The 26,296-nt window shown below is 46.2% G+C and overlaps 8 protein-coding genes across 8 annotated transcripts; 3 read left to right on the forward strand and 5 right to left on the reverse strand.

Annotated features, from left to right (window-relative positions):
• Positions 1 to 323: 323 nt before the first annotated feature.
• Positions 324 to 2,677, reverse strand: BJ212DRAFT_1486788 (ATP synthase alpha/beta family, nucleotide-binding domain-containing protein; the record flags this gene model as incomplete). The annotated part of the gene is made up of 11 exons (XM_041341167.1): positions 324 to 413; positions 468 to 987; positions 1,036 to 1,391; positions 1,439 to 1,459; positions 1,513 to 1,645; positions 1,692 to 1,843; positions 1,899 to 2,039; positions 2,087 to 2,188; positions 2,241 to 2,284; positions 2,337 to 2,456; positions 2,503 to 2,677. The coding sequence occupies 11 exons, from the start codon at positions 2,675 to 2,677 to the stop codon at positions 324 to 326; spliced, it is 1,854 nt and encodes a 617-aa protein (XP_041186855.1).
• Positions 2,678 to 2,773: 96 nt separating this feature from the next.
• Positions 2,774 to 5,040, forward strand: BJ212DRAFT_1394510 (26S proteasome subunit P45). Its single transcript, XM_041337152.1, has 11 exons — positions 2,774 to 2,892; positions 2,945 to 2,958; positions 3,005 to 3,043; positions 3,092 to 3,129; positions 3,181 to 3,262; positions 3,310 to 3,604; positions 3,652 to 3,820; positions 3,870 to 4,360; positions 4,413 to 4,503; positions 4,557 to 4,660; positions 4,717 to 5,040. The coding sequence occupies exons 1-11, from the start codon at positions 2,879 to 2,881 to the stop codon at positions 4,739 to 4,741; spliced, it is 1,362 nt and encodes a 453-aa protein (XP_041186856.1). The 5' UTR covers positions 2,774 to 2,878; the 3' UTR covers positions 4,742 to 5,040.
• A 723-nt stretch (positions 5,041 to 5,763) lies between these two features.
• BJ212DRAFT_1486790 (uncharacterized protein) lies at positions 5,764 to 6,199 on the reverse strand (the record flags this gene model as incomplete). Its single annotated transcript, XM_041341168.1, has 3 exons — positions 5,764 to 5,879; positions 5,931 to 6,086; positions 6,139 to 6,199. The coding sequence occupies 3 exons, from the start codon at positions 6,197 to 6,199 to the stop codon at positions 5,764 to 5,766; spliced, it is 333 nt and encodes a 110-aa protein (XP_041186857.1).
• A 365-nt stretch (positions 6,200 to 6,564) lies between these two features.
• Positions 6,565 to 8,316, forward strand: BJ212DRAFT_1394526 (branched-chain alpha-ketoacid dehydrogenase). Its single transcript, XM_041337153.1, has 5 exons — positions 6,565 to 7,112; positions 7,165 to 7,467; positions 7,522 to 7,962; positions 8,013 to 8,056; positions 8,111 to 8,316. Exons 1-5 carry the CDS (start codon positions 6,667 to 6,669, stop codon positions 8,170 to 8,172), a joined length of 1,296 nt encoding a protein of 431 aa, XP_041186858.1. The 5' UTR covers positions 6,565 to 6,666; the 3' UTR covers positions 8,173 to 8,316.
• A 108-nt stretch (positions 8,317 to 8,424) lies between these two features.
• BJ212DRAFT_1449810 (NUDIX hydrolase domain-like protein) lies at positions 8,425 to 9,250 on the reverse strand (the record flags this gene model as incomplete). Its single annotated transcript, XM_041338757.1, has 5 exons — positions 8,425 to 8,656; positions 8,715 to 8,839; positions 8,894 to 8,963; positions 9,025 to 9,065; positions 9,122 to 9,250. The coding sequence occupies 5 exons, from the start codon at positions 9,248 to 9,250 to the stop codon at positions 8,425 to 8,427; spliced, it is 597 nt and encodes a 198-aa protein (XP_041186859.1).
• An 806-nt stretch (positions 9,251 to 10,056) lies between these two features.
• Positions 10,057 to 11,911, reverse strand: BJ212DRAFT_1284625 (MFS general substrate transporter; the record flags this gene model as incomplete). Its single annotated transcript, XM_041331835.1, has 12 exons — positions 10,057 to 10,178; positions 10,273 to 10,289; positions 10,341 to 10,398; positions 10,457 to 10,649; positions 10,699 to 10,795; positions 10,847 to 11,199; positions 11,244 to 11,328; positions 11,377 to 11,454; positions 11,506 to 11,554; positions 11,607 to 11,635; positions 11,693 to 11,719; positions 11,772 to 11,911. The coding sequence occupies 12 exons, from the start codon at positions 11,909 to 11,911 to the stop codon at positions 10,057 to 10,059; spliced, it is 1,248 nt and encodes a 415-aa protein (XP_041186860.1).
• Positions 11,912 to 13,192: 1,281 nt separating this feature from the next.
• Positions 13,193 to 14,000, forward strand: BJ212DRAFT_1304378 (ribosomal protein L10e/L16; the record flags this gene model as incomplete). Its single annotated transcript, XM_041333581.1, has 4 exons — positions 13,193 to 13,282; positions 13,329 to 13,567; positions 13,622 to 13,867; positions 13,925 to 14,000. The coding sequence occupies 4 exons, from the start codon at positions 13,193 to 13,195 to the stop codon at positions 13,998 to 14,000; spliced, it is 651 nt and encodes a 216-aa protein (XP_041186861.1).
• A 1,024-nt stretch (positions 14,001 to 15,024) lies between these two features.
• On the reverse strand, positions 15,025 to 17,693 carry BJ212DRAFT_941943 (cytochrome P450). The gene is made up of 15 exons (XM_041344403.1): positions 17,351 to 17,693; positions 17,169 to 17,298; positions 17,072 to 17,116; positions 16,884 to 17,027; positions 16,682 to 16,833; positions 16,512 to 16,627; positions 16,341 to 16,461; positions 16,271 to 16,284; positions 16,026 to 16,215; positions 15,918 to 15,974; positions 15,843 to 15,867; positions 15,661 to 15,789; positions 15,466 to 15,603; positions 15,330 to 15,409; positions 15,025 to 15,277 (listed from the first exon to the last, which is right to left on the reverse strand). The coding sequence occupies exons 1-15, from the start codon at positions 17,550 to 17,552 to the stop codon at positions 15,273 to 15,275; spliced, it is 1,548 nt and encodes a 515-aa protein (XP_041186862.1). The 5' UTR covers positions 17,553 to 17,693; the 3' UTR covers positions 15,025 to 15,272.
• Positions 17,694 to 26,296: the final 8,603 nt, after the last annotated feature.

Raw genomic sequence — 26,296 nt, forward strand, 5'->3', positions numbered from 1 at the left:
ACGTGTCGGTGGAACCAATGATGGAGGGTAAAGATGGAAATAAGAGGGGCTAAGGGTGTTATATAGCCCCTGATACTCTCCGCAGCACACCAACTGCGCATGACGGTAGAGTGGCACAAACATGGTCATGGGCGTCATTTGTATAATAAACGTTGGTGCACAGGATGATCGATGACCCTGAAAATGAGACCTGAGGGGAACAGTGCTCCCGTAGAAGCTTCTACGCATAAGTCAGCGTGTACACGCTAGTGCAGAGTGACAACTGGTATTATGCTATGGGCTACAAAGTGTTATGACAACGTGCGACCGCGAACATGTTCGATCTACTCCACCATCTGGCGGAATTTGTCCTGGATTTCTGTGTGCAGCGCGTCCAGCTTCTGCATGATAGGTTCCTGTCCTTGCGACGGAGACTGACAGACAAACTCGATGGAGTGAACAATCACAAGAGAATGACAAACACGTACCTCGAATTTCATTTGCGAGAGTTTAAACATGAGATCACTCGCAGCATCCTTGATTCTCGCGAACGTCAGATCGCCTTGTGCCACCGCTCTCAGCGCTGAATCGTGGAATGCCACGAAATTCTTCAACATTCCTGCAGTCTTGTAGAATGGACAGTAGCGGTCATACTCGCTCATGCCGTTCTGTTGCAGGAAGTCGTCCTTGAGCATCCGCGCAACCTCCAGCGTAATTTTATCCGATTCTCCCAGCGCGCTTTTCCCGACAAGTTGTACAATCTCAGCGAGATCCTCCTCCTTCTGCAGGATCTCCTTCGTTTTCATGCGTAAAGACACGAAGCCTTGTGAGTTGGACTCATAGTAAGGCTCAAGCACTTTCGTGTACTTGGAGTACGACAAGTTCCAGTTAACAGACGGGAAATGCTTGCGCTGCGCGAGCTTCTTGTCGAGACCCCAAAAGACTTGCACGATACTAAGTGTGGCGGATGTGACGGGATCCGAGAAGTCACCACCCGGTGGAGACACACTAAAATGTGATTAGGATAATGTCCATACAGAAGTAATTCCTACCTACGCCCCAACAATCGATACTGTTCCCTGCCTCACTGGGCTACCCAAACACTTCACTTTCCCGGCGCGCTCGTAGAAGCTCGCCAGCTTGGTCCCAAGGTAGGCAGGATATCCTGAATCAGCCGGCATCTCTGCCAGGCGACCCGAAATCTCACGTAGCGCCTCAGCCCAACGCGACGTTGAGTCTGCCATCATTGCGACGTTCGAACCCTGGTCCCGGAAGTATTCTGAGAGTGTGATACCGGTGTAAATTGATGCCTCGCGAGCTGCGACTGGCATATTGGAAGTGTTAGCAACGAGCGTAGTACGCTTCATAATGGGTTCTTGGCGAGAGCCAACCTCCATTGTAAGTTCGGGGAACTATGGGGCGTCAGCATGTGCTTATATTAGATACGTAGTAATATCACCTCCATCAACACTTCAGCCATCTAAAAATGGTATATGAAGAATGAAACGATTCGAGACATCTTGAATAACGCACCTCATTACCTCGCTCACCACATCCGACGTAGATAATGATATCGCTATTCGAGAACTTGGAGAGCGCTTGCGAGATGACGGTCTTTCCGCAACCGAAAGCACCGGGGATGGCAGTAGTGCCACCTTGCACGCATCTATGCGCCTGTCAGCGATAAACTATTGATAGTGAGATATACAAACGGAAAAAGTGCGTCCAGGATACGTTGACCAGTCAACAAGGGGAAATCGGCGGTTTGTTTCTCGGCAACGGGTCGAGGTGCACGGACCGGCCACAACTGCATCATGGTGTGCTTTGTTGTCCGACCCTCGAACTCGGTCTCTAATACGATGTCCTAATGAAGACAATCAGGTACAGAATGTATGGATATAGTTGTGCTGCGGACGCACATCAACTGTATAGCTACCCTTTTCCGCGATGCGGGTGATGGTACCGAGAGCACGGGGAGGAAGCATGATCTTGTGGTTGTCGACGAGCGAGTTCTCGTACACGGCGCCGAAGATATCACCCCCTGATATGTGGTCACCGACCTTATGGATATCAGTATATTACTAATATCCGATCAGTGTTGAATCACCTTGTATGCGGTAGGGGTGAAATCCCAAGATATCGAGCGATCCAGTGCCTCTGTGTTGATACCGCGAGGGATGTAGATCGATTTGGACAGTTCCTGGATAGACTGTATCCCATTAAATAAGAAAATTATCTACGCGGCTGAAATGAATGCTTACTCGGAGTGGTCTCTGAATACCATCGACAATATTACCCATCAGACCTGTGGAGAGCTGAGAAACCACAATGTATGGCACATCATTTGAGTAACACACCTGGACCCAACTCAACACTAAGGGGTTTGCCCGTCCTTAGGACAGGGTCGCCGACGGTCACACCAGACGTCTCCTCATACACCTGAATCGTTACTTTATCTGCCTCTATTCGAATGACCTCTACGCCTAATGAGTCTCACTTCGTTCTTGTACTAAGGCTGCTCACCTCCGACGAGCTCGTCATGGCCGACGCGAACAAGCTCGTACATAGCAGCTCCAGTCATGTTCTCTGCGATGACGACAGGCCCTGAAACGCCGTACACTTGACCAAAGCGAGATTCGCGGTCTTCATCTTGGATCTTTGGGAGGTCGCGCCTTGCGTTCTGGAGAGCACCGGCCATCGTACGCAACTATAAGCTGCTCTGAAGTCTGATAAGTCGAGCTTCACTGGGCAGCATGCCCAAAGCGGAGTGTAAAGATCCTCGGTGACTGCCGAGGCGCGTTACCCAGTGCAGTGACGCGTCCCATAGCATAAGCAGTCAGTCTGTTCTTGCTCACCGTTCTCTCCGTCGTCCGGAACACTTCTTTCACCATCCGACGCGATGCCTCCAAAAGCGTAAGTCTATTAAGCATGCTCTTTCTGTTTTATGCTAACGATATTTACGCAGTGATTGGGAGAAATGTATGTACAGCTTGAAAGCCCTTGTGCTGTCACTGATTCCCTGCAGACGAGAAGAAGGTCGACGACAAAGAGGAGAAGATTCAAGGTTTGTAAATTGTATTCCTTGCATATATCCTGTCCTAACACCCTTTAGCTCTTACAACTAGCGACATCCAGATCCTCAAAACTTATGTAGGTACAATGTCTGTATGCTCCGTCCACGTACCAACGTACTTCCTGCAGGGTCAAGGAGCATACGCCGCAAAGCTGAAGAAGACAGAACATGACATCAAGGAAGTGCAGAAGCGGATAGATGAGAAGCTTGGTGCGCACAACCCTGTCCGCGCCGTTCATAGACTTATTTCGATGCAGGCGTGAAGGAGTCCGACACAGGCCTTGCTCCGCCAAATCTATGGGATCTTCCAGTCGATCGACAACGCATGGGGGCTCATCCATTGCAGGTTGCACGGTGTACCAAAATCATTCCTGTTGATCCCAAGAAAGCCGAAGCTGCACGCGCTGTCAACCCCGTCGGTGCCGCTCAGGGCCAGAAGGGGGCCGATGAGCAAGACAAATATGTCATCAACATAAAACAGATAGCTAAATTTGTTGTCGGTCTCGGCGATCGAGTTGCACCGACAGATATTGAAGAGGGTATGCGCGTGGGGTGTGTAGAATTACTTGTACAAAACGACGGTATGCTAACATTAACAGTGTGGACCGGAATAAATACCAGATCCAGATCCCATTGCCACCCAAGATCGATGCTTCGGTGACAATGATGCAAGTTGAGGAGAAGCCCGATGTAACGTACTCGGACGTCGGTGGATGCAAAGAGCAAATCGAGAAGCTGCGAGAAGTCGTCGAGACGCCGCTACTATCAGTGAGTTGTCCTTATGCTCGGTCATGCTGAATCGCTGACACTGTCCAAGCCTGAACGCTTCGTCAAGCTCGGTATTGATCCCCCAAAGGGGGTCCTTCTCTTTGGGCCACCAGGAACCGGCAAAACTCTCTGTGCACGCGCAGTCGCTAATCGTACAGATGCCACCTTCATCCGCGTCATTGGCTCCGAGCTTGTGCAAAAGTATGTTGGTGAGGGTGCGCGAATGGTGCGCGAGTTGTTCGAGATGGCACGTTCAAAGAAGGCTTGTATTATTTTCTTTGACGAAGTCGACGCTATCGGTGGGGCACGATTTGACGATGGCGCTGGAGGTGACAATGAGGTGCAGCGCACAATGTTGGAGCTGATTAACCAGCTGGATGGATTCGACCCTCGAGGGAATATCAAGGTGCTCATGGCCACAAATCGACCAGATACTCTTGACCCTGCATTGTTGCGTCCCGGTCGACTTGATCGGCGGGTAGAGTTCTCGCTACCTGATAATGAGGGCAGGGCTCATATCCTCAAGATTCATGCTAGGAGGTGAGAGACTGTAATATCCACACTTATTAGCCTTGCTAATGACCCTCTTCAGTATGAGCGTCGAACGTGACATCCGATTCGACCTTATTGCTCGATTATGTCCCAATACGACGGGTGCTGAACTTCGGTCAGTTGCAACTGAGGTGAGAAGTGGTCATCTTCGACACCAGACATATTGTGATTATATCCTGTCCAGGCTGGCATGTTTGCAATTCGTGCCCGTCGGAAGGTCGCTACGGAACGCGACTTCCTCGATGCTGTAGAGAAGGTCGTGCGGCAAGGGACGAAATTTTCGTCAACGTAAGCCATTATTCATATCTTCCCCGAAGAAATCTCATCATACGTTGCCACTGCAGACCTCTATACCAAGTGTACAACTAGACTATTTGACTTTAGGCTTGCATTATTTTGCATGTATTATTTTCCCAAATCACGCATTTTCATGGACCGCTTGAGCATTCTGTTGTGGACCAAGGACTCTGTGCAGCACTGAGCACACTCTCGAGTCTCAACTACCTGGCTCATACTATAGCAATTTCCCGGCAAAGCTACTCGAATTTTCACCGTGATCTTCATATCGAACGGGCTCGAAGTACCATGTAACATGACGACGTTGATCCTTCGGATTTTTGCCGAATTAGTATATTATACGGAGCAAGGTCTATGAATGCGGCGTGACCTGTGGTGGTAAACATCACAAAATATACACGTGATCATCGCGAACCGTCTGACACCAGACACACCAAAATGAATTAGACTGCGTTATTGCTGATTCTGCACAGAATTACATTATGGCGAATGAGATAATGGTACAAAGTATCTTCAAGAACGATCCTCCCGAACAATAATTACACTACTTTTTTAAAATCCATCCGGCAAACTCATTTCATCACTGGCCCTCACACATATGCCATGCTATGAACGGCCCGAGCTTCGATAACAGCGCGAACAATTAACCTCGAGGTTGTTTCAACCACGCCGATGCAAAAGCACACAGCATATGCGAGGATGGTATGTGCTCCAATATCCAGAGCATACAAGAGCGCGAATGCGTCCAAATTAATTTATACCTGAAACCTGTCCAAGATATGAAAAAATGCATAGTGACAAAGACTACTCGCCCGAATATGAACCACGACTCCAATTGATCGTCTGACCTGCGATTCTACAAATGTAGCTGCTTGCCGTCATTCCTGTATGAAAGTCAACAGCCTGGCGCATTCCGCAATTAGATACGAGCAAATGACTAACTCAGATTATGTCATCACAACAGGTGTCATGGACTTCATTCACAGCGGACAATACGACGAACGAACGACATAACCATTATCAAAAATGCGGCAAAAGAGAACACAGAAAGTCCGTAAGTTAATTGTCAGACAAACAGCCCAAGCACCAATTTCTTAACTGACCACTCGAGGAATTTTGAGAGCAGCATCTCTCAACCGTTCTGCTAACAGAAGGGTATCTGCATACACCACTGTAGTATCTAAGTCGCGTGCCATTTTCTGAGCGATTCCTCAGTAATAAATTAGGGTAAAAGACGCCAACATATAACTAACTGACGTACGATTAAACTCTGCTGGATCTGCACATAACACTTGATCTGCAAGGATGGTAGGAGAGTCTGTATAAATCATTCGAGACCCGCTAGACTCAAAGGCTTCTTGGACAGCGGCCGCAGTCTGAATGAAGATATGAGGAGTGCCGCGAGATTGGTGTTCGACTGATGAGACACTCATCAACGATAAATAATGCACATAACGAATTAAACATACTAAATATAAAAGCACATTCGGCGTTGGAAGTCTTCAGCAATTCGAACACGCTAAGCTGCATCGTAGACCCCTTCGACACCCTTTGGAAGATCTTCGTATAGAAGACGAAAGAATGCGAGAACTGGTAGAAGACACCGAGAGACGTTTTAATGAAGGTGAATATGGACCCATATGAAAGTTTACAGCCTTTTGTATCATGCTCAGAATGTTGTGCGTCTGAACGGCGAGTAATCAAAGATATTTGGCCCTGTTGATATTGTGGGCAAGTCAAATTAAGCGAAAGAGCTCCGCAAGGTAAAAAGTCGGCAACGCCGACCCCTAGTATATTATAATGATGCCATAACCCTAGGTCGATATGCATATGCTTGTTACTTAGAGCCTAGAACTGTCTAATACCCGATGTATTTATGTAATATTTAACGCTCAAGCGCTTACCATCAAGCTTGCACTCCATACTCGCTCCATAATACTATCGAGAAACTACTACTCAGGAGACAAACAGAAAGATTGAACTAGTTCCGCACATTAATGATCAACCTTCCAGTGCGCGCCATTACAGCGCGTACCGTCCAACGGCGGCGATACCATGTTCGTCGTGCACCGTTGCCACCGTCTGCTGAGTCTGCTCGACTTCTCGACTCGTTCGCAGCACATCCGCCACTTCCCCTAACGCTCTCAGCCCTCGTGTCCTTCGGAAACCCTTTAATACCTGCATCTGTGCTGCGCTCAGTAACGTACGTACTCTCGGAGATACCAAGACGTATGGCCCGGCGCGTCCGCGCCCTCGAGGGGTTACCATTCATTGTTGGTACTAATCCATATGTTGCACGAACTCTCAACGGTCACAGAGACAGCTTTAATGTTCTCGCCACTTATCCCGAAGTGCGCACACTTGAGGACAATAAACATTTTGTCGATGAACTAGATATACTCGTGCAGAGACATAGAAACGATATACCAACCATGGCCAAGGGGTGCGTTAATCCTTGTGCTTCGATTGATTAACCTGACTTCAACGACTTTTAGATTCCAAGAATGCTCGCGGTACATGTCTCCGACTCAAATATCCAACTTCCTCGATGGTGCCATCAGATCTCGCATCTCTGTACGCCTGATCGCTGAACAACATATTGCGCTCTCACACGCACTTGCCATGGATCCCGGCGCCGCAGAGGCTGGCGTGCTCGTGCACAATGGTGTCATTGATCCAAAGTGCTCTCCCGCAGAGATGGTCCGCATGTGTGGCGCATTCGTCAGCGAATTATGCGAGGCGACCCTCGGCGCAAGCCCCAACATTACGATCGACGGGTGTCCAGAAGCTACATTCGCGTGAGTTCGACACATCTACAGCAGAACCTATTAGTATAATCCTCCTCCACCTAGCTATGTCCCTGTGCACCTTGAATATATCCTCACCGAAATGCTCAAGAACGCGTTCCGCGCCACCGTAGAGCACCACCACAAGCTTCATGGTCTCGCTTCATCCCATCCCCTACCACCTGTACAAGTCACCATCTCACCCCCCACACCACCACATCCATTCCTATCAGTTCGAATTCGCGACCAGGGCGGTGGGGTATCAGCGTCCAACATGGCTCGTATATTCTCATACGCTTTCACTACTGCGGGGCACGCCGACGACCAGAAAGAAGATGGTGGGCCGTATGCCGCACAGCATATTGGTGGGAGCGCAGCCATTGGGAGTGGCAGTGTAGGGGAAGGCGGGAACCTTTTTGGCGAGATTACAGAGAAGGGTGTCCAGGTGGGCCTTGGAACAATTGCAGGTTTAGGGTACGGGCTCCCTCTGAGTCGGTTATATGCAAAGTATGTTCGCCTTTGCTTTTCATCCGTGTCTAGCCTCATTGATTTTGTAGATATTTCGGTGGCTCATTGGATCTATTTTCGCTTGACGGGTGGGGTGAGTTCGACTAAGTATTCATGCGTCGTTTCGGACTTGCTGATGATCTTGCAGGCAGCGATGTCTTTATTAAACTTAGGTGTTTACTAGACGATGCAGGTAACGCCGAGATATAGATCCAGTGGACTTAGTAATGTTTAGCTGTATTTCACACCCAACACTTGTTACTTTCACAATCGTGTCTCTGAGCAGCTATATTACTTGAGTGTTTGCCCGGCGTCCTGTTGGCAATAATTAATGCCTGATGGCTTAAATATGGGTTTAGAAGGAGGTCGGTGATCAGCATGCCCACCCTCTTTCAAGTTTGAACTGGTAGTATTATCTCAGTAACCAGACTGATTTCTTTGCAGATAGTGGTGTGATTCCAGTTAGTTATCTGAAATAACGGTGCCAAACCAGTGCCTCGCCATCACGAATTCACCATCGTCTTGCATTACAGAATCAACCCGACCAACAAATTTTCGCCCTTGCACTATGAGGGGCAGCCAGCGATCATCACCATCCCACATCGTTTTATACGGGATCGGTGGCACTATTGCGTCTGCATCAGATGCGGTGGGTGACGCGATTGAGAACCACTCTGGTCGCATTTCGTCTGACCTGGGACCAGTCCTTGAATTCAACAAACCCCACAGTCGCGCAGCCAAAAAGGACCTACTCTGTAGGTGTTCCTGAGTATGTACGGGCAGAAAATATCTCGATCTGGAAAGCCCATTCAACGCCTTTCGCCATGAACAACAGTGATCCTGCGTGCTCAAGGGGCGCATCAATGCCAGCTTCTTCCTGAATCGCACGTCAGTATTTGGCACCCGTGTTATAGAAATGAAGTTGAAAGACTTTAAGTTCGCGCATCGCAGCTTCAGTGAGCGTCTCTCCTGGTTCCACCTTGCCACCAAACCCATTGTACCTGTTATTTGGATTCAAAATCACTCTCTATAATTGTGGCGGATACGTGGAAGCTTGCTTACTTATTGATGCCAAATCCGCGCTTCTTGAAACCGAGGAGAATCTGAAAAGTTGAAGCGTTCCCCTTGGATTGGTGGACTGTGTGATGCTAGTACACACCTTATCGTCCTGGATGATGAACGCGTTGGTATAGAACCGCTTCTGGTCGAATGGCAGCCAGTCTCCCACTCCCCCTTGAACGTGTTCTACGAGGTTTCCTTCCAGCCCAGGAGGAAGTATGGATGTCATTTGATTTATGGTTGTCTTGTGAGGTCTCAGATCTACGCGCAGATTGGCACTGGATCGCGTCGTCGAAACCGCATTGGTCAAATATATTCGGCACCGAGTATCGGTGGAACTACTCGATGTTGGGTAATGCCCCAACAGGCGTCGACCAACGTGTTGAGGGCTCTGGATCTGTACATATACAAACTTGCCATAACAAAGCAAGTAAGGGGTAACTTATATTCAAGTAAAATAGCAAAAACGTCACATACGACTCGGTGCTTGGCCCACGCCTCTCAGAGTCTTGTACTCGATGACAAATAGACTACACGCACCATGACCGCAATAGTACTCCCATCTTGCACACCTTGAACAGGTGGATGGTGACAACTTGAACGACACTACTACATAGCACTGATACTACGACATCGGGCCATCGGCGGCATCGCACAAGAGAAAGACGCATCTGGAGGGAACGATAGTGTTGACCCCGCGTCAACGCGATCCAATTGGCGCCATTCACAGAGCGCAAATCGAACACTATAGAGCCATCAGACAACTGGGCACACCAAAAATCACCAGTATTCATGTAAGAACCATGGAATAACTCGGTGAACAACAACGCAGTCAAACATAGGCACACAAATCAAATAACAGCTTCCCTCAGGAATCAGCTTGCAATGTTTATTATCTCAAGTTGAGCATTGTGCCTTTTCCTTGATCTGCCTTCTGATAAATATAAACCGCATGATCATATAGATCATACCACCAGTCACTGAAGCAACCTGTTGTCGAGTTGATGTAAATTCTGGAGAAAACGGTAGCCATGGTCAACTCACTCCAGAGAACACGGCGGGTATCCACCAAATATAATTTGATGTCAGTAGGGCGCCAGATATGGGGGTTCCTGTTAAAGAATTAGAATCAGAGGCAAGAAATGGTACAAAGGCGCCTACCGATCAAGCTTCCAAATCCTGTAGTAATTACGTGCGAGTTTTAAATGATGTATAAGTGTAGCTGATACTACCCACCGCTGATGAAGAAACAGATGCCCATCCGCGCGCTATAATCTAAATTAGACGGTTCGTACGTCCGAATTTCAACTATCGCTCACCCAAGCTCAGAGAGATCGGGCGTTAAAATAGCCACAAGCGGAGCTACCATCGCAATATCTATAACATCGATCAACCCATCAAGAAATTTTCACTGAGTGGAAAGAAAACTACTTACACAGTCCTGCAAAATAGCCATACATCACACCAAGTACAACGACGCTGGCCATGCTACTCAATCCAATCATGCCCAAAGTGAGCACACCGCCTGAAATTGTTGCTACTATGATTAAGTTTGGAACCCCCGTGAACGCTGCAATGAACCCTGACGTGACCCGTGCCACACAATTGGACACATTTAAAATCACTAACTAGTGATGCTGTCAGCAAGTAAATCAGTTGCATAGCGCTGTGTCTCACTGAGTAAAATGAGAAGGTGACACTGAGGCCGTGTTTGATAGAGTCGAGTTGAATGAAGAATAACGGGTAGTAGAAGCCAATCTGAAAAAAAAAGCCCCTGCGGACAGTTATTTGAAGGACTTTGAGAGAAGTTGTGCTGAAGTCTCACCCTGCCATCGCGAAAATAAATGGTACATCACGAATGCATTTTTTACCGGCCACAATATAGTTCGCTGGTGTCATCGGGGGATCAAGGCGAGTTCGCATGCATAGACATGCAGTCAAAAGGAGCACGCTAACAAACCCTGCGCTTGCACGGACACCATTTCCAAAACCAAGACGACCATTCAGGAGGTTATTGAGCATAATCGGATGGATGACAGCACCCAGAGATGAACCAGAAGCGACGAACGTCATAGCCAGTGTGCGTCTCCGGCGGAAATAATGCGAAACAATAGCTATGCTCGGGACATACACGAGCCCCGACGCGATACCCAGGCCTACACCTTGAGCAAGGAATACCTACACTAAATCAGAAACGAGGTCGTAAAGTTAGGAGAAGTTACCTGATAGTACTGATCGGGTTTTGACAAAGACAACATGAAGAGAGAGAAACTCTGCAGAAGCGACCCAGCAATTACGAGGTGGTAGCTAAGTTTGCTGAGTATCCTCAAAAACCTCTAACAAAGCTACACTTACAAATATCCCCGGTCATATAGTGGGCCTGATATAAGGCCCACAGCGGTGACTAAAAACGTGTTCAGGCTCCCGATCCATCTTTAAAAGACCTTGAGCATACCCGTCCTGAAAACATGAATGCAAACTCACGATATTGCAGACGATGTCTCGTTTGTGAGGTAATGCTGGGTATAGAAGTCTGGAAAATAATAAGTACAATGCTCCATTCTCACTTTCATATACAGCAATACCTTGGTAAACACCAAATGAAGTGGTATAACTTTAATCATCCGTTCCAGAACCATTCTTAGTCAACAACGGGTAGCACCAGACTCACCCAAACCCGCATAGCTGTATAAGAAAGCTAAGCAAATCAAGTAAGGCCCAGCATTGCCGCCCATGTTTGAGTTTCTTACGCTCCAAAAGTTGTTGTCCAAGCAGCCAGACCACCTTCGGGAAACTCATGCGGGTGTGAGGAAAGGTTGGAGTCCGTGGCTAAATGGGATCCTTCCAATGTCTCGGACTCCTTGTCCTGTTGGGGGGCTGCATATAGCATTCGAGGCTTGGATTCAGACGGCATCCTGGGCCAGGACAACCGACAATAGCGACTGTATATATACGTGAACCCCATGTTTGTCAAGTCACGAGTTGAAAAACCTAGTTTCGGCTTGTCGGGAGAGCGTTTATACAGACTGATGGGAAACGGATTAACTTGAAGCACTTCAGACAGACCGTGTACCCGGCACTCACCTGGGGTCGTAGTTTGAATTACCTCATATTCTTGGAGCAGCTGAGTACCAGGAAGAATCCCTGCACCCACCTGCACGACAGGAGGATTAGATAATCTGTGAAAAAACGTTCTTCAAGGTCTGATCTTATTTCTCATATTTTCTGACAAGCTTGAAACGGAATATGGATCGACTTGACCATGTGGCATGCTGTGTACATGAGCACATGATGTGAGTATGACGGTTCTGTATACACCCGGAGTGATTGTGGCGCACAGCGCTAGCATTTTTCACAGCCCCAACACGCATGGCTCGATCTTGCAGCTTACCTTGGCCTGGTCCTCGGGACCCGATTATTCCGTAGTATCAGTGATGAAAGAGGCATCCCAACGACCAATTTCGTACTTGATGCCTCTCCGACATGACCTGTACATTGTCAGCGACGAAAAGCTTGAGTGTTAACACCGTTCAACCGGTCGTGAGTATCCAACTACACCTTGCGTTTCGCCAGGAAAATTCAGCACGCTCAGGCAGTCGGAACCGACACTCGTCAATTTGCACTGACGGGTGCTTAGTGCTTAACAGGTGTAGTAGGGGAGGCTTCATGCAAATCATGTCATCCCCTGTATACATCGCAAACTGACTTTCAAAGTTTTCTTCTACTTCCGCAGATCCGACATTCAATTGTTTCAAGTCCGCAGCGAAGTTGAGATTGTGAACATCAATCATTGACTTGGATGATAATGGAGACACGGTAACTCACCCTATATATAAAATCAGAGGTCTTGAGGTGACAAATCCTGACAAACCACTTGTATTATAAATCTCGTTAGTAACTAAGTTAGGTAGTTCAAAGTCAGCTTGATTATCTAAGATTTAGCGGACGGGCTCGTCTGGCACTACCGCACCTTCTCACTCACCGTCAAGACCCCCGTGTAGCATGTGAGTGTTGCTGTTCTGCGTGTTCGTCTCAGCATGACTGGTTCGATGTGATTTGAACTGGAAGGAGTAGTGGACTTCGAGTGGTCGGGGTGGATGCTATCCGATTGCTTTGGATGTGATTCTGCACTGGGTACTGATTTCACCTACTTCTATCGCAGATCACAACAATGGGTCGTCGTCCCGCCCGCTGCTACCGTTACTGCAAGAACAAGCCCTACCCCAAATCACGGTACAACCGTGGTGTCCCTGATCCTAAAGTTTGTTCACTCACGAGTCGTCGCTCAAATCCTCACCTCTCCACAGATCAGGATCTTCGACCTTGGCCGTAAACGTGCCTCTGTCGACGAGTTCCCCTTCTGTTGTCATCTTGTCTCTGATGAGTACGAGCAGCTGAGCTCTGAGGCGCTTGAAGCAGCTCGCATTTGCGCCAACAAGTATGTCACCAAGACATCCGGCAAGGATTCGTTCCACATGCGCGTCCGTGTGCACCCATTCCACGTCATCCGTATTAACAAGATGTTGAGTTGTGCTGGCGCTGATAGGTTCGTGATTTTGTTTTGAATTCGTGGTACGAGTCTTAGAATTTATTCGTGCAGGCTACAAACCGGTATGCGTGGTGCTTGGGGTAAACCCTACGGTACTGTCGCCCGTGTCAACATTGGCCAGATCATCCTCTCTATCCGTTGCAAGGAATCCAATGCTGCTGTCATCCAAGAAGCTCTCCGTCGTGCACGGTACAAGTTCCCGGGCCGTCAGAAAATCATTGTCTCGAAGAAGTGGGGCTTCACGAATGTGGCCCGTGAGGACTACATGAAGCTCAAGGAGGAGAAGAGGGTGTTGCAGTGCGTATCATTTCGGGTTGTCTGGCGGGTTTTTATATTGATACCTCTGTTATGCAGGGATGGAGCTTATGTACAGTTTATCCGTGCTAGAGGCCCCTTGGAGCAGAACTTGCGTGCTCAGCTCAAAGCTTAGATCCATACTCTTTATGCATATAATGACTCAGTGGAACGAGTGGAAGATGGACTGCAAGTGCCTACATACTGGGAATTCGTCACTTTGTGCGAGATAACTTATATGTGAGTGGCGAGATGAAGTATATACCAACTTCACATTTTTGTGGTGTTGTCGGCACTCGGGCCGTGCCGCCACGTCGCCATATTTCTCAACTCCCATTGTGATCTAGTTCATGACTGCCTACCATGTCCGAAGTTCGATATCTATGAGCAGACATGGAAAGTGCTGGAGTCTGCATTGATACTGCAGCGATTATGACGATTGTTGACTGCCACATTAATATTGTCCCGGTCCCGGATGTTCCCAGATCATGTCCAATAGAACGTCAAGACGGTGATGCAGAAGTTCTCCGAGCTAGGTTTTTTTACAACCAAACATGATGTATTGGTGTACGTCTTATGACATTCTTGTGCCAATTCCAGATAATTTCTGAAGTCGAAACAATATATAGCATCCACTGGAGGGCGGCCCGTCCCCGTCCTCTATCTGTGGTAATTTCATCTCTATTATCCAGGCCCCTCTTCCTTCTCTGCTACTGGTATCCTCGAGCTCAAATCGACCAATACCCTTTCAGCTTTCCCCTTTACTCTGGGCGACCTGCTCTCCATTCCCTTGCGTTCCCCCAACTCAATCATCATCTTCGGGATCATCATCGCCCGGAGGCCCCACCTTCTACCGCCTTACAGGCTACGATGAACATGAAGTTCTTGGCCGCAACCCTATCTTGGCAGTAATCCATGCAGCAGAGCGAGGGACGCCTCCTCGTCGCCTCAGGTGTCGCGGAGCACTTAAAATGAATCCCCCGCCTCAGGTAGCATCAACTACCGCAAAAGCGAGCAGACTGCCATTTATCTCGTCACGTTGAAGGGTGGCATACCAAATCATGTAGATAGTAGAAAAGCTCTTTAGGTCAATCTCACCGAGCAACTCAATGTAATCCCGTAGAAACTCGTGCGACGGAGGCTACATCGTGAATTACAGCAACACCGCAAACGCACTACTACCTTCTCAGCTGGAGTTAGTTATTGTGTTGTCCGACAGCGCACTCGTTAAATACCAGCCTCGACCAGTAGGACATATTATGTTTATGATGACCTCCAACTTCGACCTGCCTCGCATTTGTACCTTATGCTTGAACTAAAGAACGAGTGCTGCATAGTCAAAGTAGAAAACCATATATCTCTGTGAGCCACTGTACATGATATAGATACCTATATACCATGATCACGATTATTCTGTTACCGTATGTCAGTCTGTCAGAAATCCGAGATAATGATGACAACGGACCTAACCCAGTCAAGTGCGTCAATGTCTCAGATGTACACGGAAATCGCGGGACAATGCGGTAGGAAAATTCCTCTGGATGACTGAAATAACAAGATATTAGCAGGCTAGTTTCGGGGACAAATGTGATTCTACAAACATAATGAGACCAGTGGAGAACTTTGGAACGACTGGGATGTCCATTCCGTGATCATCAAGAGCCTTGTGGGCCGAGAAAACGGCCAGGAAGTTTGCCATCGCGATCCAGAGTGACGCATCTGCGAGATGTTGTCCCACACTGACCAGCGGATTTCAGTGGAGAGTACTAGTGAAGAAGCACTAAACATATGCTCACCATATCCGGCGACCCCAGCCAAAGCCTAAAGGCATCATGTCGCTGGTGAGGGACCCATCATCATGGAGAAATCGTTCGGGCTTGAATTCATCGGGACTGGGGTACTTCGTTTCATTATGGGTCATCGCCCTGGATCATTGGTCATTTCGAGCGAATTCAGTATAAAAATATTGCAGGCTTGCCATGCATTTTTAAATACAACCACCCCTAATAATTTGGGTCATTAGTTACCTTCGCTAGAACATTATGATACTAACCTTTGGGGATGAAATAACCTTTGTAGATGTCACTGGTAGTTGTCGTGCTTGGAACGCCTTGGTACATCATCAGAACAAGGCGTAAAATTGGCATTATAATGGACGAACCGAACGGAACCACAGGGTGCCACCTGAGTGTTTCACGCAAAATAGCTTCCACGTAAGGCAAAGCAGGCCTATCGTCGAAACCGGGAAGTCTATCTTTGCCAACGACTCGGTCAATTTCCGCGTGCGCTTTGGCTTGTGCCTCTAGGTGGAGTACCATAGCGAGAAGGAACACGAGTAACGTAGAAGCACTCTTAGCCGATGGCAAAATGATTACCATGTCAAGCACAAACCAAAGTAATGCATACCGTTTCAACCCCCGCTAGAGATAGGAAGTAAAATGAGCATCGAGGGGACACAGTTCTTTAGCATATATACCTCCAAATGCGATGGCAGCGGCCTCCTTGATTGCAGTTGTAATGACGATGTCGTCCTCAACGGACAGCCCCGTCCTGTTCAAAGCTTCAGTCACAAAGCATGGTGCCACGTCGCCGGTAGACTGCGTGCCATTTGTCAGTTCGCCGCATCGATACGGATGGGGCGATTTACCATCCTCTCCTTGAGATGTTGAAAGGGTATCTCCTTCACATCATGGCCTGCGTTCAGACACTTCACTGATGCTTGTTTGAATGTGGCACCAGGAAACCAGCTAGGTAGCTTCAACACTAGAACGACCGTTGAGATGTAACCACAGGCTATCATTGAATGTGTGAACATACGGAAAGGGAATGTCTCCATCACCACAGTAGCACCCGGCGTCAGCGCTTCTACGACCAGTTCTCCATACCTTTCAACGACGTGAAGGATGGTATCATCCTTGGCTTTCACTTCGTAATCATATACAATAGACAGCATCAACGAAGCCATGAACCTGGTGAAGATCAGCCTCAGCAGTGGACCAAAAAGACTGTTGCAACCAACATCTGAACATGGCTTGAATAATTGCCTGGGTCTTGTTGAAGACTAGACAACATTCTGTGTGCAGAACGGAGTTGCAAAGCATGATAAGTAGGTATTTCAGCTTGACGAAATGCCTGATGAAACACGCGTCGGTGCAGGCGCCACCTGCTGGATATCAGAACCAACATAACATACAAACAATAGCTTACCTGTCTCCATATGGCATGAGCCCTGCGTTGAAGTCTGACGCGAAGCTGACAACACCCTCGTGATCGATGCGGAGCAATACTCAAATATGTAACTTACAGTTCGTAAACGATCGACTGGGGTTTATCCGAGTATGTAGTGGACCGCCCTTCAAAAAGGTCTTTCGCAACCTCCTCAGAATTTATTACAATAACAGGCTTGTTAAGCAGACGAGCATATATGATATCGCCTGGAAAAAACATGAGTTAATGACGAAAAGATTTCCGTTAAAATGTGCCAACCATATGTGGATCTCCAGGCGTTGAAGGTCAACCAAGGTCGAGCGACATCAAGACTGAGAACATTTCCTACTATTGGGAGGGGGGTAGGACCAGGCGGCAGAGGAGGGTGCGAACGACTGAGCCAATATTTTCGACAATAGCTTAGAAAAGTTAATGTCAAGGCTGACGTGGCCAAGTAAAGTCCAGGTCCGTCGTCGAACATCGTTAGGTGTCTATCGGGCACTTAAACCTAGCTAGGAGGAAGATGTCTACTATTTATGAATTCATGGCCACTACCCTGTTATCAGTCAGATTACTCGGCTCTTTCAAACCCTGAGCAAACACAGTCCGAACACCCTCACGGCGTGACAGTATTCGCAACGGGGAGATCTTGGCTTCTGATCAGCTGAGCAGTACATCGAGATAAAGTTAGTAATAATTCACACGATAAGAGCCGAATAATTTGTGGTACTCAGAATAAATCTTGAAACTCCTTGAAAACTCGCCTAAAGCTCGGCTACTTCAACAAAACACAGCATGAGCATGTGCCGCAATTGAAAGTCAGGCCGGCATCGCACATCGGAGTTCGAAAAACATGCTTGTCGTTTGCCAATGTGCTCGCTGGTCTGCACGACTTAGAGCCAATGCTCATCCATGCACGAGGGCGATGGACCATCTGCCATCCACCTCACAAGCTCAACCCACTCCTGCAAGTGATTCTGGACCAGGTTGACAGTTCAGTGGGGCAAAGAAGATGCTCTCACTGACATCCTGGTGGACATGCAGATCTTCCTCCCAACACTTTTCATCCCCCCCCCCCCTGCTGCTCAGCATCCCCCCCTCCTCCGCTCAGCACTTATTTGGTCCCTCCCGCACTCCCTACCTACAGCTGATTTCATTCCTGCAGGCCTTGTTTTTTTTACAATTTTATTAATGCTTTCATTTGAAATACAATTATGTTGGACTGCTACTCTACCACTTTCCCCTATGTACATAGCACACTTTGAAAAATCACAAGTGTTGTTTTAAAGTCTGACTACATGCTGATGTGTGCTGAGCACATTTCTCTTGGACTTGCGTGAGTTCTTTCAAACTTTAAGTGGGGAGTTGAAGGGAGTTGAATGCAGTTTAACAAGTTTTCAAGAGTTTCAAAATTTATTTTGAGTACCACTACTGTCATATCCCATATGCCAGACATAGATCCCATCATATTCCCACGCTTTCCGGACCTATTTCCGGACCCCATATCTGACTCATTTCTGGATCCCCTATCCTGTCCACCCTATGCACATTCCGTCCAGCAAGACATCTAGACTTTACCTCCTCTCAGATTCCAGACTACATCCACCACCTCACATATCTCAGTCCTGTTTCCGCCCTGCCTTCTGGATCCCCAGATCTCCGGACCTATTCCCGCCCTCTATCTGAGATCCTGTGCCTATCCCCATTTAGGCATCTCTGCCTTTCCAGTTCTCAGTTATCTCTGTTTCCGTCTTGCTGATTGATCCTTGTACTAGTTTCATCTCTGAGTTCATTTACTTATGTTCCGTCTTACTTACCAATGTGTTTCCGCATGCTCGTACATAGCCTTACTCCTTTGCTTACTGATCCTCCCGGATAGCCTCTAGTATATAACCCCTGTACAACTACAGTAGAGTAGTCAGTCTGAATATCATCTTAGTTCCTGCTCATTCCTGTGTCCTCTGGACTTGAGATAAGTCTCTTGTCATATTCCAAAGTCTTAGGATTGCATCCTAGACTACATTTCTGACTCTACCTTAAAGGTAGTCCATCCTCTGTTAGTTTCTAGTCTGGACTTCATCCTGGATTAGTCTTATCTGCTTGCCCAGGTAATATCCAGACATCTGTTATCCACCCTAGTCAAATCCCAGAAACTCCGGACAACTGTTCTAGCCCCCGGAAATTAAGGGTACATACTTGGGAAAGGGGCACAGCATACGAGCTGAGGCCAAGCCCTTGTGATCCAACCCCCTTGAGCACACGACCTTAACAACTACTGACTACATCTAAAAGAGACCTCATGCTCGAACTGAGCTGGAAAGTTGTCTGAGACAATGCAAATATGGTATAGTCAGGGCAGGTAGTTCATAACACCATATCATACTGTTTTACATACAGTGGCTCAAAAAACTGTCCACATGTTTTTGCATTTTTTACTATTTACAATATTGTGTGAGAATACATAAAGACTTCAGTGACATGCTAATACCATATTGTAGTGCTGCTTCAGGGCTTTGGATTGAGAACCACATCGTGAGAATCAGAGGAGATATGGTGGAGATACAAGGCTTACAAAATCATGACTCATGCAGACAGTTTTTTGAGCACATATTAAAACTATATAAATCATCATTTATGACACAATAACAATCATGCCACCATTAAATAAATTATAAAGTGGTGTCATTATGTCATTTTAAAACCATATCTAACTATACAAACCAAAAATTTCCATATGTCATGGTTATATTCACCATGAAAGCCACCCCCCCTGCTCAAAGGGATAATATCCTCTCTCTTTCCTATTCTGGCCTCTCTGCTTGTCAAATTTCCTCTAGAACTGGAGTATCCAAGTCCACTGTGGCCAAGTTCATCAAAGAAAGTCACACAGACAAGGAAAACTTCTGTGAAGGGCATCCATCCAAGCTCACCTCTACTGATAGGAGGGCTATTATTCAACATATCACTACAGGAAAGGCTGATAATGCTGTCCAGGTCACCTATTACATCAATTCCACCATCACATTCCCTGTCTCTTCACACACTGTGAGAAACATTCTCAAGACAGCTCATCTCAGGTCAGTAACAAGGAAGAAAAGGCTCTCCTCTCTATCACACATATGCAGAGATGACTAACCTTTGCCTTAGCCCATCAGAATTGGATTACACAGACTGGAAGCATGTTATATGATCATATAAGACCACAATAAATAGGATTGGGTCAGATGGCAAGGTATATATGTGAAACAAGAAGGGTGCTAGTCATCTCTGCATATGTGTGATAGAGAGGAGAGCCTTTTCTTCCTTGTTACTGACCTGAGATGAGCTGTCTTAAGAATGTTTCTCACAGTGTGTGAAGAGACAGGGAATGTGATGGTGGAATTGATGTAATAGGTGACCTGGACAGCATTATCAGCCTTTCCTGTAGTGATATGTTGAATAATAGCCCTCCTATCAGTAGAGGTGAGCTTGGATGGATGCCCTTCACAGAAGTTTTCCTTGTCTGTGTGACTTTCTTTGATGAACTTGGCCACAGTGGACTTGGATACTCCAGTTCTAGAGGAAATTTGACAAGCAGAGAGGCCAGAATAGGAAAGAGAGAGGATATTATCCCTTTGAGCAGGGGGGGTGGCTTTCATGGTGAATATAACCATGACATATGGAAATTTTTGGTTTGTATAGTTAGATATGGTTTTAAAATGACATAATGACACCACTTTATAATTTATTTAATGGTGGCATGATTGTTATGGTGTCATAAATGATGATTTATATAGTTTTAATATGTGCTCAAAAAACTGTCTGCATGAGTCATGATTTTGTAAGCCTTGTATCTCCACCATATCTCCTCTGATTCTCACGATGTGGTTCTCAATCCAAAGCCCTGAAGCAGCACTACAATATGGTATTAGCATGTCACTGAAGTCTTTATGTATTCTCACACAATATTGTAAATAGTAAAAAATGCAAAAACATGTGGACAGTTTTTTGAGCCACTGTAAGTGCTTAAATAATTGCTGCTGTAGTGTTTTAATGATTATTGCGATGCATTATAGGTGGAATAGCTGAAAATTGTGGGAATCTAAGACAAAAACTACAAATTGTGATCCAAAATTTATGCTTGAATGACCAACTCAAAATCAGATAGTGCGAGGGTATGAGACCCCTGTTGTGACCTCCTGCAAATAATTAAATGGTCCATCCACCTGTCGAGACTCATCTTCTCAGCCTTGCTAAGAGAATCTAGGTAAGAACCAACAGTCTTGAAGGTAGTTTGGCCCTCATTCACAGAAAACCTATTCTGCATGAATACTAGTTGGCCTTGTTCCAATAATGCATGCTCCATCATTGTGCATGCAAGGGAAAACACATGATGTAATGCCTGATGGGGTGAATTGTGCTTGTCAAGTAGTATGTGAAGCTTGTTACAGTCAACATATGCCCCTATTCATTTTCTCTTAACCCTTACCTTGTATTATGTCACATGCCGCATATCGCTGCTGCTAGACTTATCTCTGACTTAGTCTTATCTCTGACTCACATTGTATTACACCACAATCACTATCGCCATTGCTAGGTGATCTATTCTTGCTATCTCTGACTCATCTTCAATCCCATGCCTGCCCTAAAGCACCTGTAGTTCACTATATATAGTTCACCTGGTACACTGTAGTTCTGCACTTAATCTTACTAGGTTTTACCTGGAACTTCCTTCATTTAAGACCTCCAATCTTAAGTTGTCTGAACATTGATATTCAAGTTGAGGACACTCTCCTTGCCTTGTCTTATGACCCTTGCATTTGCAAGGTCTTGAACCGACTCTAGCCATTGCTCTTATTGAGCTGCTATTGTCTTAACTATCCTAGTTTGTAACAAAAGATTAAGTCTCCTTCTGAACCTCTCCACCAGAGAGGTCCCCATTGCTAAGAAAGCAAGATGACCCCTTGGGTTAGAAAGTATTGGTGGGAAAGCAATCCCAGCACACTGCCAGAACCAGAAGAAGAATATCATGAGGCTGCAGGTCCGGATATAGAAGACAGAGAGAGACGAAACCTGTCCCCTGTAACTACTGAGTCAGAACACCACTTGACTACTTTGTCCAACAAATTCCTAGAAGAACAGACCCCTAGAAACATTACTGCAAACCCCAGTTTCAGAATGTCAGCACCCATGTCCACTTCCAAGCTTAAAGCTGGAACACCTATGAGCTATGACAGAAGCCCTAAACAGGCTCTCTGATGGTTATTCTCAGTAAAAGCATACTTTACTGTTAATTCCACAGTCTACAACACAGATGAAAAGAAAGTCATTACCACATTTGTGTATATGACAGAAGGCAGTGCCATGGGTTGGGCGCTGACCTTTTACACCAAAGTTGATAACTCCATCACCAAGTCATACAGAACCTTTGCTAACTTTGAGACCAAGTTCAAAGAAGCATTCATACCAGCTGACACTATCAGCACAGCCATGAACAAACTCCAAACCCTGAAGCAGATGGGTGACCTCACTTCCTATATTGCCAGTTTCAAAACCCTTGCTGTGCAAGCTGCCATAAAGCAAGATGCCATTTTGATTACGTTCTTCAATGATGGACTCAAGAAAGGAATTGGTAACTCTATCTACCAGATGGAAACCATTCCCACAGACTTCGACAAGTATGTCACCTGCCGCAATCAGACTTGACAGTAATTGGCAGAGGGGTGCCATGTTCTGCCAAAACAACTGCGCCACCATAAAACCTACCAGTCAACATTACATACCCAGACCCTCCATTGACTGCCATGACCCAAACACCATGGAGGTAGACCAGCTCACTGAAGCTGAATGAAGCGATCACATGAAGAAAGGCTTATGCTTCTCTTGTCACCAACCCAGGCACATGACTAGAGTGTGTCCCCAGAGGAAGAACAGGAAAACTCCTGTCTGTTGCAAAGAGATAGAAGATAGTGATGAAGAAGATGAAGATGTGAAGATCCATTGCCTTGCCAAGGATTTTTAATGTGGAAGACTGGATCAATGTCAGTATCTTCCAATGTAGCAATAAGACTTGTATGAGCAGTTGGTGAATGTAAAGAACTTAGTGTTCCCATTTCCCTCATCTTGAAAACTTGTCTGAAAACTGTTGAAACCACTGCAGTTGTTGATTCTGGAGCAGCTGGAACATTCATCTCCAATGAATTTGTCAAAAAGCATTGTATCTGAACCTACACCCTCAGTAAACCATTCAGAGTAACTACTGCCGATGGAAGCTATTCCAAAAGCAGAGCAATTCACTGATACTGCATCCTCAATGTCAAATAGATGGATGAACTATGATTGGAAAATTCAATGTCACTCAGTTAGGATGCTGAGACCAGATCCTTTTAGGAATTCCTTGGCTGCATGCTATGAACCCTCTCATTGATTGAACTACTGAAACCCTTATCCTCACATGTACTGCAAAGAGTAATCAAGTCGAAGAAGAAATCAATAAAGAATGAAAGAGGAACAGTATCCCTCTCTTATTTCTAAAAGAGGAACCCATTGATCATACTTGGAAAGATTTGAAGCTAAAGAAAAAGAAGGTGGTTGATGAGCCAAGTATTCCAGTTGTCAAGGAATTCACTCCAGTTCCATGTGCAACTATCAAAGAAATCCCAGATGAAGAAGCACCTGGTCTTGCCCCCATTGAAGAGATCCCTGATCTCCTTCCCATTCCCAACAACAACAATGAAACTTTTGACACCAAGGAAGACGTTTGGACCCAAGAAAACTTTGCAGCACCCATGCATGAAGTATCTATGTATAACTTAGATGACAATGAATTCTTGGTTGAATATTCCATTGATGCCTCTGAGATCTGAGTAATTGCAAACACCTCCATGGATACCCTGCTCACTTCTGATGGAACTAGTCATTCTGAACAGAAACCTATGGTTAAACCCCTGCCATGGTCCACTGAATACGCTAAAGTCAGTAACAAAGCTCAGCAGTTTGCCCTAGCTGCAGGTTTAGAACAGAAAAAGAAGACTTTTGAAGAACTTGTCCCCTCCTATCTCCATGACTTCACCAATATTTTTGCTAAAGATGGACTTAACCAACTCCCCCCTGAATGACCCAGTATTGACCATCACATCAAAACAAAACCCAGATTCATCCCGAAAACATCGAAAATCTACCCACTCTCCATTGCAGAACAAACCACCATCAAAGCATTTATAGATGAAAACATACAGAAAGGCTTTATTTCTGAGTTGAAATCACCCCAAGCTAGCGGTTTCTTCTTTGTAGGAAAGAAAAGTGGAGATCTCAGACCCTGCCAAGACTACCAGTACATCAATGATTGGATGATCAAGAACACTTATCTGCTCCCACTCCCTTTGTCCCTTGTAGCACGGTTGCACAGAGCAAAGTACTTCACTAAAATGGACGTATGATCCAGATACAATAATATCCATATCCACCCTGATGATAGATGGAAAGCTGCATTTACCACTGAGTTTGGGCTCTATGAACCCAACCTCATGTTTTTTGGTCTTTGCAACTCACTGGCCACTTTCCAAGCATACATGAACTGAATGTTCCAACAGGAAATTAATGAGGGATGGTTGGTGATCTATATGGACAACATCCTTATCTTTTCAAATGACCTTGACGAACATCATGCATGGACCTGCCGTATTCTAACCAAGATACAAGCGGAATGACTCTTCCTGAAACCAGAGAAGTGCACTTTCAACACTCAAGAAGTAGAATATCTCGGTATGATTATTAGACCCAGATGTATCACCATGGATGTCACTAAAACCAATGGAATATGCAACTGGCCTATCCCCACCACAGTTAAAGAAACCAGATCATTCCTTGGGTTCTGCAACTTCTACTGAAACTTCATCCCCCATTACTCTGATATTGCACAACCTCTTATTGATTTGATGAAGAAAAGCACTATGTTCCTCTGGTCTGAACCATGTCAAAACATGTTCTCTGTATTGAAAGAATGCTTCCTTAAGCAACCTGTCCTCTGAAACCCTAATCCCACCCAACAGTTTGCCATCGCCACAGATGCCTCCTTAGTAGCCACAGGAGCAGTCCTTCTTCAGACTGATGAAAATGGTGTTTACCATCCCTGCAGTTACTTATCTCAATCCTTGAACCCCACAGAATGAAACTACCAGATCTTTGACCATGAATTATTGGCTGTCATTTGTGCCTTGACAGAATGGTGCCACTATCTCAGAGGAAACCCTCACCCTGTCATCATATTCACTGATCACAAGAACCTCCTCTATTTTTGCACTGCACAAAAATTAACTTGTTGCCAAGCCAGATGGCAACTCCCCCTTTCATGTTATGATATTGAGCTCCATCATGTCCCTGGAATGAAACTCGCTGCACCCAACACTTTGTCGTGGCATGCTGATCATGCTCCAACTGAGTCTGATAACGAAGATATGACTCTTCTCCCTGATTCCATGTTTGTCCAACTCCTTGATCAAGAACTCATGACTATGCTTGCATATCCCGACCCTGATGATACTGATCCTATCTTTCAAGCTGCATCTGATGCACTTAATGGCCTCTGCCTTCCTCCCATGAAGTCAGCTCTCTCTGATTGGACAATTAAAGAAGATATCTGTCATATCCCACAATCTGGACCCACATTCCATCATATTCCCACGCCTTCCGAGCCTACATCTGGACCCTATATCCAACTCATTCCCAGATCCCCTTCTGCTGTGTACTCCACACCTCAGCAGGATCGACTATGCTCCGGATTTACCCCTGAGCTCCGGACCTCTGGATCCTCACTGCTAGCCTGATCCGTACAACCCTATCCTGTTCACCCTATGCGCACTCCATCCAGCAAGACATCTGGACTTCACCTTGTCTCAGATTCCAGACTATATCCACCTTCTCATATTCCAGTCCTGTATCCACCTTGTCTTCCAGATCCCCAGATCTCCGGACCTCCGGATATTAACTCCGGACCTATTCCCACCCTCTGTCCAATATCCTGCGCCTATCCCCATTTAGGCATTCTCTGCCTTCCGGCTTTCAGTTACCTCTTGTTCCATCTTGCTTATTGATCCTTGTACAAGTCCTCATCTCCAGGTTCATTTACTTATGTTCTGACTTACTTACTAATGTGTTTCCACATGCTCGTACATAGCCTTGCTCCTTTGCTTACTGATCCCCTCAGATATTGTTTAGTATATAACCCCTGTAGGTACTCCTGTAGTT

Source organism: Suillus subaureus, assembly GCF_016647635.1.
Source record: "Suillus subaureus strain MN1 chromosome Unknown BJ212scaffold_60, whole genome shotgun sequence".
NCBI lineage: Eukaryota > Fungi > Basidiomycota > Agaricomycetes > Boletales > Suillaceae > Suillus > Suillus subaureus.

Excerpts from the sequence above, each read along its gene's own strand:
- BJ212DRAFT_1394510 (XM_041337152.1), top strand. Across the intron at positions 3,263-3,309 it reads GCGGATAGATGAGAAGCTTG|GCGTGAAGGAGTCCGACACA; the intron begins GTGCGCACAACC and ends ATTTCGATGCAG. Across the intron at positions 4,504-4,556 it reads TTCGGTCAGTTGCAACTGAG|GCTGGCATGTTTGCAATTCG; the intron begins GTGAGAAGTGGT and ends TATCCTGTCCAG.
- BJ212DRAFT_1394526 (XM_041337153.1), top strand. The coding sequence starts at position 6,667 with ATGATCAACCTTCCAGTGCGCGCCATTACAGCGCGTACCGTCCAACGG. Across the intron at positions 7,113-7,164 it reads ATACCAACCATGGCCAAGGG|ATTCCAAGAATGCTCGCGGT; the intron begins GTGCGTTAATCC and ends AACGACTTTTAG. Across the intron at positions 7,963-8,012 it reads CTGAGTCGGTTATATGCAAA|ATATTTCGGTGGCTCATTGG; the intron begins GTATGTTCGCCT and ends TTGATTTTGTAG.
- BJ212DRAFT_941943 (XM_041344403.1), bottom strand. The coding sequence starts at position 17,552 with ATGTTCGACGACGGACCTGGACTTTACTTGGCCACGTCAGCCTTGACA. Across the intron at positions 15,975-16,025 it reads GCACCCTGTGGTTCCGTTCG|GCGTTCCAAGCACGACAACT; the intron begins GTTCGTCCATTA and ends TGATGTACCAAG. Across the intron at positions 15,410-15,465 it reads TTCTCCACTGGTCTCATTAT|TCATCCAGAGGAATTTTCCT; the intron begins GTTTGTAGAATC and ends TTGTTATTTCAG.